Below are 12464 nucleotides of genomic sequence, written 5' to 3'. Positions count from 1 at the left end.
ATTGAAGCATAAACATTGGCCAAGATACCAGCGGAATCTTGCAAGGTTGCAGATGCCTCTTCTGGTTCAGATGTTCAGCTGTATAGAATAGGCATTATGCTCATTTGGGTGTGATCTGCAAAGCTAAATATAATTAAATTTTCATGAAAAACGATACATTGTGATTTGAACAGCATAGCTTGTACATTCAAAAAAAAATGAGTTGTGGTGTTTTCCCTGATCTCCTTTCATCCTTCATTTGTTTCTTAACCATACCATCCCACTTGAGTTGAAATTAAGGTTGAACAGGGTCTCCTAATCTGATTCATTTCTTTTCTTAAAACTGTACAATTCCTTACGTGCCTCAATGTCACCCTCATACAAGTCTCAGGTTTTTAAAACCAACGAGTGAATCATTACTTTCTTATTTATTCTATCTTCTCTTTTCAAATTTTCCGGGGGGTTTTTGCACAATGAGCTTTGGCCCGTCCCTTTGTTTCTCAATAAAAATTACAACAATCACCTGTGTTTTATTAATTCTCTTCCCCAGCCCTAGGAAAATGAGTCCCATTATAGTGTCAAAAAATTGAGTCCAATTATAGAGGCCTGAACAAATAATCCAGAAAATGTGAGGCAAAATCGCACCATGGCAGTTTGAGAGTTTACATTCAGTTTAAAAATTCTGTAAATTGTCAATGAAATGCAATTGGTTCATAATTACTTTAAGGAAGGAAATCTGCTTTCCTACCTGGCCTAGACTCCAGAACCACACCAATGTGTTTGGCTCTTAACTGCCCTCTGATGTGGCCTAGCAAGTTACTCAGTTGTGTCAAAATTTTACTGATGGGCAATAAACACCAGCCTTCCTGGCAATGGTCGCATGCTAAGATTTTTTATTATAAACTGCTTCCTTATTTTAGAGCAGCTAGCTCAGAAGAGACAATCCACAAATCATTCTGGTCTGTATCACTGACTGGGTCAACAGTCAAGCCCTAATGCTTTAAAGGGAGGGCCTATTGATATAATAAATTCAAAATCCTGAAGATGCTGGAAATCTGAAATTAAAAAAAGTAAGTGCTGGAAATACTCAGCAGATCTGGCATCATCTGTGGAGAGAGAAGCAGAGTTAACGTTTCAGGTCTGTGACCTTTCATCAGAACTGGCAACCTATTGATATATGTTGCATTGCAAGTGAAAGTCAGTGTTGTAGCTGAAAACGGATGGACAATTGGAGCTTTCTGACTGAGATGGACAGATTGTGTTCAGTAACAGTATCAAGGAATACAGAGCTAAGGCAGGTAAATGGAGTTGAGGTACAGATCAGCCATCATTTAGTTGAATGGCAGGGCAGGCCTGAAGTGGCTGAATGGTCTACTCCCTTCCTGTGCTTTTATGAGCCATCTATCTGTGAATGTTGAAGATTTGGATAACCTATCTCCTGACATTTATTAATAACAACAATACGTCGAAGGACACATTACCTCTTGCATATTTCCATTGGTCACATACGTATTGTGGCCGTTTCTGGTGAGACTGCCAGTTTAATGCCACGCTAGTGGCAGTTTTGTGTGGCACATTCATGCCCTTGGGGAACTAGGTTGAAAAGCAAAGGGCTATGGGAAAAAGGCAGGGAGTGGGACTAAGTGAGTTGCTCTTGCAAAGAGCCAGCGCGGATACTGTGCTGTAACCTTTCTTTGATTCTATGATTAATGTGGCAGTTCAGTTAATCACAATCTTAGTGCAGTCTTGCATTTTTCTGCAGATTAGGCCTTCCCAATCTTTCCTCCTGTTGACTATAACCAATTAATCTGATCACCTAGAGAGAGGACAATTCCACCTGTGGCATACCTAAGAGCCCAGTGCCCTCCTGTGCAACAGCAGTCCTTTTGTACTCTTTCAGAGTTGGGAATGGCGCCTTGTATAGGAGACTGTAAAAATAGAAGACTATGTACTGGACAAAATAACTATAACCATTAATTGGCATGTATACTTCATTCTGAATTTCTGTACACATTTGTCCTCAACCAGGTTATCTTTGATCACTCAGTAGATAGGCTGAATGGTACATACGAACATACAAATTAGGAGCAGGAGTCGGTACAGAAGATGTATTGGTAGATCTGCTTTGATAAAACTAACTATACATAAGTCCATAATGCACAAAATTTCCAAGGATGATCTCTCAGCCTACTTGCCCATGTTGAAATCTTTATAGTATGAGGGGATAACTGTCAAATACAGCCATAGCTAATGGGCACCACAGGACAACTGTAGCTTCACTGACCTTAATATCAAAATTGCAATGTAATGTTTATTGTTGGTACTCATTTTTCATTTAGTTAGGGTGTAGTCTTTATTAGTATCAACTCTTTCCTTAGTGGTGCTTTTGTTGCCCTGGTGGTGCTACTATTCACCACTTTAGTGTAAAATAGGACAGGTATGAAGTAGAGTTGACAATTGAGTAGAGTTTTGATAGGGTAAACCTTTTGTTTTCTGTAGAATCATTTATCAATTGATTTTTTAATTGAAGTTTAACCAGACTTGATTGTTGTGGTAAAACACTGGCATCCTTCTCTGAATTCCTCTGGAAATATCATGATTTCAATTAACAGGCCCTTATTTTCTCCTGAATTCCACCAGGCTGCCCAGATGAAGATCCCATAAATTGTCCCTTTCGGTTACTTTTTACTAATCTATCTAGTGTTTTTTTTTTAAAGGTATTAGTTAAAAGATTTTACCTAAATCTTGTTTGCAGTGTTTAAGTTCATTTTCCTTTCTATGTGATAAAGGGGCTTTTCTGCATTTCTGGTCCTCCATAGTTGATTGTGGTTTGTTGGTTGGAACTAGCTTAAGCTGGGCAATAAGTTCATGTAGTTTTTCTTTTGTAGGGAATAATTTTGATTACTATAAATTCTCAATACATTTCTAAATGATTTGGGTAGGGTGGTAACAAGAAAGCTGAAAATTGCTGTCGAGAAAACCTAAGACTACTTGGAATGAAGTTGCGTTCATAAAGGAAAACTTTCTTGTTAGACAAACTTCTTATACTTTGATAAGAATTGTGTAATTATAGGACTTAACTTTATGCTGCTTTTGGCATAGTATAAAGGCTATTCATGTAGCTTGGTAGTCAGTCTTTGACTAATATAGTAATATTCAGGTAGATGGTACTGGTTTTTTTTTTTATGGATTGTATCAGTAAACTGTTACCATTTTGGTCTCCTATTTATGGAGTGAAATGTTACTTAATTCTTTGAGTCACATGAGTGAGATTCATTCTGAGTAAGTACTGCTTTTAAGAATGCAGGGGAAGAAAGGTCTTTCCCTAGTATGTTGAAATGAATCTCCATCTTCAGACCCTATCTAACTGTAATTAATTGTTGAAGTTGTAGTTTTAGTAACTGTTAACTAGATAATGGTTAAACTAACCCTGAATTTCTCTAGTATAGTTGAAAGATCTGTTGAATTAATACTTGTCTTGCTTATTTGTGTCTTGTAATGCAATGTTATAACAAATAAGCTGCTGGTAAGGTAAATTGTCTTTACACATTGGTATGTTTTAGTATTTAAAAGCACCATATGTTATCCTTGGCACTTAAATTGGATTGCCCATTATGAATTGGGAAACTTTGAACGAATCAAGTTATAGCTTGTGGTTTTTTTTCCATTTCATTTTAAACGAAGCTTGTTCCAGGCCCTCAATTAGTCACTTTCACATCTGTGCTTGTGTGGGTATTAGTGGCCACTAAAGTAGATGTACTTGCCATTATTAAGTCATTAGAAATGTCTCTCTCTCTCTCTTGAGGATAAGAATGCCACCTTTTTCATTATGAAATGGACATGTCATTAAATTGACTAATAACAGCTCATTGTCTTGGGGAAAGTATTAGAATCCTAAGAAGTTGATTAAATCACTTCTTACAATATTTGAAGTAATTTTTAGTTTTTATGGGTGGGATGTCTTAAATTTATAGAATTTCAGGGAAATAACTTTGACAAGATCAGTGGCTGTGATGGGCCAAATTTATAAAAACTAGTACAATGTGTAATTAACTCCCACAGCCATTAATTACAGTGCACTGCACCAACTTTGCATGGTTTTTTTTTTTTTGAGGGCCAAATAATAACAGACCCAAATACAAAGGAACTTGGCTAATGGGTTGACTACTGAGAAATAGTATTTATAACTTTACTGGTGCCACGTGAAGCTAAAAGGGAACCGTAAACAAAAACCCCTCTACAGTTGAGAGGTACTGCTAGATTACTTATGTACATGCTGCAGTACAGAATGTGACCACAATAAGGAATGATATTTTAGTTAGATCTTGGCCTGTATTTACCAGTGCTTAATCCTTCTGGTTAATCACACCTGGAATTCTTTGAATAACCCTTGGTTTTACAGCAAGGATATCCAGGCATTGGAGGCAATGCAATAAAACTCTTGCCTAGCTCAAGACATCTGACCCATAGAGTAAATGCCCAAGATTACTTTCCTCCAGCAATAAGTGCCTTGTTTGGCAAATAGTTCATTGAAACCTCAATGTTTGCAATTGCATTGTTTCAAAATTAGTTTAGAGGGCAGGTCCACAATCCATGTAGGCTTGATTAGCTTTGTACTGACTCAATATTTCAAAATTGGGTGGATTTTATTTTTTAGGAATTTAGTGTTTGGACTGTGGAATCACCTCTGGTCCTTTTACTTACTGATGTGCCAAATGTAGCTCCACCAACATACTAGTATGGTTGGTTTGGTAACCTATTCAATGCTCCTAATCTGTATATATTTTAAATTGTTCAATGAGTACTTCACCTAAAGCTGGGATAGTCTGTATTGATTTGATTAAAAGATTGTTTTTTGTCTCCAGGTAAAGGATCTGTACAAAGTAAACCCTAATTCTCTTGAATGCTGAACCACTATAATGGATTTCAGTGGACAGTATGAACTCCAGAGCCAAGAAAATTTTGAACTATTTATGAAAGCTCTGGGTAAGCTGAAGATCAATTACATGACTATAGCATGTCAAAATATTGGGCTTGATGAACTCAACTTTCACTATGTCCCAGGAGAACAATTGTAAACTTGTGTAAATTAATGAACTATATTGCAACTCTAACAATAATTCTGATGTGACTATTGCAAATCTATTGTGTACATTTTGCAGCACTGGGGAAAATTGGCCTGATGCACACTATCTGTTTGGCCTTTGTTTATAAAAGTCACTATGGATTCTGTTTCTACCATACTTTTTTCAGATGGGACACTAACAGTTAAAATCATAATGATACAGCACAGCCTGTTTAACCCAATTGGTAAAGCTATCCAATTAATCCTGCTCTCTCTACCCCCCCCCCCCCCCCCCACCCCCAAGCACTGTTTTAAAACCAATTTTCTCTTTTTTTTAAATGTTAAAAGATTAAAAGCAAAATTTAACCAAAGATATGCACTCCATTACCAACTCACTGATCAGTGTAGCTAACTTTTTTTTTCTCCATATGCTTTGGGTGTCCAATATGGCTGCTTTTTTTTTTTCTGACCATCTGCTCTAGTGTCTCCATCACTAAAGTTTCCCAGCTCTGGCATCTGTCCTCCATGATATTTTAAATTGGATGCTTGGGACTTGAGCTGATCAGTAAACTGCAAGAAAGTATACGAATAAGCCACTCAACCCCTCTAGCCTGTTAAGCCATGATATAATTGAATGACACTGATATCTGTCTATATCTTGACTCAATATGCCTGCCTTGGTTTCATATCCCTTAATACCTTTGCCTAACATCTATCAATCTCGAAATTTAAATTTTCAGTTGACACCCCCACCCCAGCTTTTTACAGTTCTTTTGTGCAAGTGCTTACTAACATCAGCCCAACAGCCTAGCTTTAATTTAATGTCCTGCCCCTTCGTTCTGGACTTTGTGCTCTTGCTCGTCAACTTTACCTAAATTCTTGTTGAATTTGTAATTTGGGCACTTAAAGCCAATAACCCACCTGAGCTATGTGGTACCTCCTGCAATCTTGCACTTTTACAGGAGTCCCAGATGACATGATTGAAAAAATCAAAGACCTTAAGAGAGTTACTAAAATTGTCCAAAATGGAGAAGACTTCATAATTGCTATCCAAACTGGTGATCAAGTGCTAGTCAATAACTTTACCCTTGGACAAGAGACACATGTGCAAACTCCTGCAGGAGAGAAGGTCAAGGTAAGTTAACCAAGAGCTTGTGTATTGAGTAAGACAGCAAAAATTGACTATTTTATTTGTAATCTTTTAACTATTTCAGGTATAACTTGCATGTACAAGGAATAACTATCCTGAACCTCTGCTTTCAATGTATTTGACTTTGCCATGGTTTTTTATTTGCATAGGCCATAATGAACCTAGAGGGAGAAAATAAACTAGTGGTTAATGCAAAAGACTTTACTTCTATTGCAGAATTCAATGGGGATCTGCTGACTAATGTAAGTTTCAATTAATATTCCAACAGCTATTTTTAAGTATCATTGTGCCAGACATAGCAAGCAATTGTTTAATTATGACCATGACTAACTTGATTTAAAAGCACATGGGTAAACCACAACTGGATAAATTCCATTTTAATGAAAATAGTGATGCCTTTTTTGGAGACAATGTACCAGAAACTAACAAGGAAGCAGCTACATGCACCTTGCATTGGGTAGAAAATTCTAGTTTTCTGAGAAGAAATGGATTTGTTCTTCTGGATGTATGTATCAGAGGTGTCAACATTTGTTTCCCTTGTAGATGACCTGTCTTGAACCATTGGTCAGGAGATCCAGGATTTTGTTCCATTAACCATGAAGGAACAGCTAGTCCCAAATAAAGATGCTCTTTGACTGAGTGCTTGATTGCATGGTTACACTATTTCTGTTGCCTTGTCCTTCTCAGTGGTGGTCATAGGTTTGAGATAGGCCACCGAAGTCCCAATAGGTCCATCCTGTTCTATGTGGGGAACTACAGACTACTCAGCCCAGACGACCACAATGTGCAGGAAGTTTATTGTCTGGTGGGCTTGAGTTTGGGTTTCTGAAGTTAAGCAGAAGCTAGTGTCACTGTATTGCATCTTCAAGGCTGAGCTGGGTGGATAGTGCACTTCAGGAAATGGCCACTGTGCAGCCTCTGCATGTAGCAGAGAGGGAATAGATGAGAACCAGGCAGGTGTACTTGGGGCATGTTTTAGGGCAGGTGGGAACTGTACAGCCAGAATATTTTCACCTCTGCAGGGGTGGGACCAACATCACAGAAGTTTAAACCTACTTGGCAGGGGGGGGATGGGGCACAGGGTGAAGTCTACATTCAGAAGGGAGAAGCAAAGCTGGAAATGGAAGGCAGTAAACTAGTGAGTGTATAAGGCAAAGGGTAAACTTTTAAAAATTCATTCGGGGATGAGGGTGTCGCTGGCCAGGCCAGCATTTATTGCCCATCCCTAATTCACCTTGAGGAGGTGATGGTGAGCTGCCTTCTTGAACCACTGCAGTCCATTTGGGGTCGGTACACCCACAGTGCTGTTAGGAAGGGAGTTCCAGGATTTTGACCCAGTGACAGTGAAGGAATGGCGATATAGTTCCAAGTCAGGGTGGTGTGTGACTTGGAGGGGAACTTGCAGGTGGTGGTGTTCCCATGTATTTGCTGCCCTTGTCCTTCTAGTTGGTAGAGGTCGTGGGTTTGGAAGGTGCTGTCTAAGGAGCCTTGGTGCATTGCTGCAGTGCATCTTGTAGATGGTGTACACTGCTGCCACTGTCGGTGGTGGAGGGAGTGAATGTTTGTAGATGGTGTGCCAATCAAGCAGGCTGCTTTGTCCTGGATGGTGTTGAGCTTCTTGAATGTTGTTGGAGCTGCACCCATCCAGGCAGGTGGAGAGTATTCCATCACACTCCTGACTTGTGCCTTGTAGATGGTGGACAGGCTTTGGGGAGTCGGGAGATGAGTTACTCGCCTCATGATTCCCTGCCTCTGACCTGCTCTTGTAGCCATAATATTTGTGGCTGGTCCAGTTCAGTTTCTAGTCAATGGTAGCCCTTAAGATGTTGATCGTGGGGGATTTAGCAATGGTAATGCCATTGAATGTCAAGAGGAGATGATTAGATTCTCTCGTTGGAGATGGTCATTGCCTTGCACTTGTGTGGTGTGAATGTTACTTGCCACTTCTCAGCCCAAGCCTGGATATTGTCCAGGTCTTTCTGCATTTCTACACTGACTGACTGCTTCAGTATCTGAGGAGTCACTAATGGTGCTGAACATTGTGCGAACATCCCCACTTCTGACCTTATGATTGAAGGTAGGTCATTGATGAATTGGCTGAAGATGGTTGGGCCTAGGACACTACCTTGAACTCATGCAGTGATGTCCTGGAGCTCAGATGATTGACCTCCAACAACCACAGCCATCTTCCTTTGTCCTAGGTATGACACCAGCCAGTGGAGGGTTTTCCCCTGATTCCCATGACCTCAGTTTTGCTAGGGCTCCTTGATGCCATATTGTCAAATGCTGCCTTGATGTCAAGGGCAGTCACTCTCCTCACCTCTTGAGTTCAGCTCTTTTGTCCATGTTTGAACCAAGGCTGTGATGAGGTCAGGAGTGGAGTGGCCCTGGCGGAACCCCAACTGAGTCACTGAGCAGGTTATTGCTAAGCAAGTGCTGCTTGATGATGCTGTTAATGACAATTTCCATCACTTTCCTGATTTGAGAGTAGGCTCATGGGGTGGTAATTGGCCAGGTTGGACTTGTCTTGCTTTTTGTGTACAGGCAATTTTCCATATTGCAGGGTAGATGCCAGTATTATAGCTGTACTGGAACAGCTTGGCTGGGGGTGTGGCAAGTTCTGTAGCACAGGCCTTCAGTACTATTGCCAGAATATTGTCAGGGCCCATAGCTTTTGCACTATCCAGTGCCTTCAGTCATTTCTTGATATCATGCGGAGTGAATCGAATTGGCTCAAGTCTGGCATCTGTGATGCTGGGGACTTTAGGAGGCTGAGATGGATCATCAACTCGGCACTTCTGGCTGAAGATTGTTGCAAATGCTTCAGTCTTATCTTTTGCCCTGATGTGCTGGGCTCCCCATCATTGAGGATGGGGATATTTGTGGAGCCACCTCCTCCAGTTAGTTGTTTAATTGTCCACCACCATTCACAGCTGGATGTGGCAGGACTGCAGAGCTTATATCTGATCTGTTGGTTATGTGATTGCTTAGCTCTGTCTATCACATGCTGCTTAAGCAGTTTGGCATGCAGATTGTCCTGTGTTGTAGCTTCACCAGGTTGTCACTTCATTGAGGCATGCCCTCCTACACTCTTCTTTGAACCAGGGTTGGTCTCCTGGTTTGATGGTAATGGTAGAGTGGGGAATATGCTGGGCCATGAGATTACAGATTGTGGTGGAGTACAATTCTGCTGCTGATGGCCCACAGTGCCTCATGGATGCCCAGTTTTGCATTGCTGGATCTGTTTGCAATCTTTCCCATTTGGCACAGTGATAGTGCCACACAACACAATGGATGGTATCCTCAATGTGAAGGCGGAACTTCGTTTCAACAAGGACTTGCAGTGGTCACTCCTACCAATACTGTCATGGACAGAAGCATCTGTGGCAGGCAGATTGGTGAGGACAAGGTCAAGTATGTTTTTCCCTCTTGGTTCCCTCACCACCTGATACAGACCCAGTCTAGCAGCTATGCTCTTTAGGACTCGGTCAGTAGTGGTGCTACCGAGCCACTCTTGGTGAACATTGAAGTCCCCCATTTTGTTCTATAAGGAATCTCGAGAATAAGGCTGATCTGTGGGCACAGACACTAGAAATTTTCAGTTATTACTAAAACATGGCTTAAAGGGCAAGAATGGCAACTGTGTGGAGAAATGATGCACTAGAAGGATCATTAATTGAGCTTGTGTTGAACTGGAGAAAAAAGCAATCAAACTACTGGGAGTATACTATCAACACCTCTCCCATCAGTGTGAGATGGGGGTAGAAAAGTGTGTGGGCAAATTGCAAGTTAATACCCTACTAGTGCCCTATTTTTGTATTTCAATTACCCTAATTAACTAGGATGGAAGAAAAAGGGTGGGGCTTCCAAATCAAGATTTGCCATTCCAGATGCATAGAATATGATTGTGCAAAAAGGAAGCTTGTCAACTCAAAACTGCAGAAAGACTAAAGGAGTGCAAAGTGCAGGTATTTGCAAGGAAAAGCAAGATTGTGTAACATCTTTTGGAGATGTAAAAGTAACATGTGGAAGCAGAAGTCATGACCATAGTTCTTTGCCTGCCTTCACTAAAGGGAATAATTGAGATCTTGAGTGAACTATTAGACTGGATAAAGTAGAAATAGTAAGGAGTTTAGTATCTTTGTAAGTACATAAATCTTAATCTGATTTATCCTAGGCTAAGAGCAGCAAGTGGTGAATATATAGTGGAGACTCATAACCAGAGAGGAAGGGAAACTGGTTAAAGTGTGGTGCCAGAGGACTACTAATGTACCTGTCTTTAAAAAGGAGGAATAGTAATACAGGCCAGCCTCCTTCAGTAGGCAGAGTGCAGGGGGAATTTAAGTTGAGGGGCTATGCTTTTCATTTAGAAAAGCATGGATTTGTTAAGGGAATGTCATGTCCAGCTGACCCCTTTTTTTTTTTAGGGGAAATGAGCAGTAGCAAGGCTTTTGAACAGGTCCCACAAGGCAGACTTTTTAAATAAATAAAAGCTAAAGGAAGTTGTGTGCAGTGGCAGGAAATCCAGGATAATGGTCAAAAGGTTAAGGTTGTATCCATTGGGTTCTTGCAGGATTTACTTAATCCCTTGCTTTTTGTGGTATGCATCAATGATGTAGACTTGATTTCCCTCTGCATTTAAGAAGTTGCAGATGGCACAAAATTGTGGTTGAAGCTGTAGACTGCATGAAGATATCCATGGATTGGTCAGAAGTGGCTAAAGGGAATTGAATCCAGAGAAGTGAGGTAATTCATTTGGGGAAGGACAAACCAGGCAAGGGAATACACATTGTAGGACTCAAGTTTAAAAGGACATGGGGTGCATATTCACAAATTGCTGAAGGTGGCAGTAGATGAGGTGGTTAAGATGTATGGGATCCTTTCCTATTGGCTGAGGTAGATTGAGCAGGGAGGTTATGCTAGAACTGGGCACTAGATTGCAGCTAGGGAACTGCATACCATTCTATTTGCATTACAGAAAGGACTAAAGTATAGATTTAAGGATGTTGCAAGGAATGAAGAATTTTAGCTATTGAAAAAGATTGGATAAGCTGGAGAGTCATCAGTTTTAAGAATTGAGGAGATTAAGTTGATGCCTAGGAAGAATCTTTCCCTTAATGATTAACTATTTGATATGGATTCAAAATAACTGCCAGAAGTATTTGAGAAATTGAGGGTGGTGGAACCTCGAACTTTCTACCCAAAAAGGTGGTAGAAGCAGAGCAATCCTCATCCTGTTTTTAAAAAAAAAAAAGTGTGCACTTATGTCAACCTAAAGGTTACAAATGGAGCTGGAAAATGGAGTTACACTGAATAGCTTTTTTAGTTTCAAGGCAGACACCATGCTCTGACCTCCTGTGATGGAAATGTAAAATTTACAATGTAGTTGGACCGCGTCACTGGGGGGGCAAGGAGAAAGAAGTGTCCTTGTAAATTTTACTTGCTCCCAGTAACTTAATTTACAGGTGTACATATGAACTGTCCTGTTCCAACTTTTTTGGAACACTATCCAGAATGAGGTGGTGAGGGCCTTGTGCCTGTTATACAGTGCATTTTGATGTTTGAAGCCTGAATTATCAAGTACAATTAGATTACTTTGCTCCAATATATCTTGTGGTTTAACTTTCAGCTTGTCTTCTCTTTCAGACAATAACTTTTGGAAACGTTGTTTATAAGCAAATAAGTAAAAAAGTTGAAGAGCCTGCTACTGAAGACCAATTGTAGTTCACTTAATTCTGAAAATAAAATTTGTGCACTAATCTGTGGTATGATTGATCTCTACTAATCTAATTGCTGTATATAATATACATGTATAATCTTTCTACTGATTCTGCCAGGCCTGAGTATTTCCAGCATTGTTTTTATATTGAGTGGGCTTTTAGTGCTATAAAAGCTTTCATTGGTACTAAACTGTATTCAGCTTATTAATAGTGCCATTTAAATCTCCTATGGAGCAACAATTTGACACCAAGCCACATGAAATATTAGAGCAGATAGCAAAGACATGTTTTCAAGGAGTGTCTTAAAGGAGAAAAGTGAAAACTAGTTTAGGGAAGGAATTCCACAGCTTGGGGCCAAGGCAGTGACTAATGGTGGGATTATTTTCAATAAAAAAAAAATCAGGGGTAGATAGTTTGGGGTCTGGAGGGCTGAGGCAATGGTAATTTTGGATTTTAATTAAAATTCAACATTTCAAATGAATATGTTCACAAAAATGGGTAGGAGAGTAAATTGTAGAAGACATGAGGCTACAAAAGGATTAAGTTGAGT

At 40.0% G+C, this 12464-nt stretch overlaps 1 protein-coding gene across 1 annotated transcript in view; it reads left to right on the top strand.

Moving 5' to 3' along the window:
- The window catches only part of LOC137368595 (fatty acid-binding protein 1, liver-like), a 29147-nt gene extending 17229 nt beyond the window's left edge, over positions 1 to 11918 (top strand). Inside the window, exons 2-5 of the mRNA XM_068028744.1 lie at positions 4845 to 4965; positions 6007 to 6179; positions 6344 to 6436; positions 11841 to 11918. Of these exons, the coding sequence (XP_067884845.1) occupies positions 4899 to 4965; positions 6007 to 6179; positions 6344 to 6436; positions 11841 to 11918 (411 nt within the window). The 5' untranslated portion in view covers positions 4845 to 4898. The remainder of the gene's footprint in view (positions 1 to 4844; positions 4966 to 6006; positions 6180 to 6343; positions 6437 to 11840) is intronic.
- The last annotated feature ends 546 nt before the right edge of the window (positions 11919 to 12464 follow it).

This window comes from Heterodontus francisci, chromosome 1 (genome assembly GCF_036365525.1).
Source record: "Heterodontus francisci isolate sHetFra1 chromosome 1, sHetFra1.hap1, whole genome shotgun sequence".
Taxonomy (NCBI): Eukaryota; Metazoa; Chordata; class Chondrichthyes; order Heterodontiformes; family Heterodontidae; genus Heterodontus; species Heterodontus francisci.
This window is presented reverse-complemented; position numbering and strand designations above follow the sequence as displayed.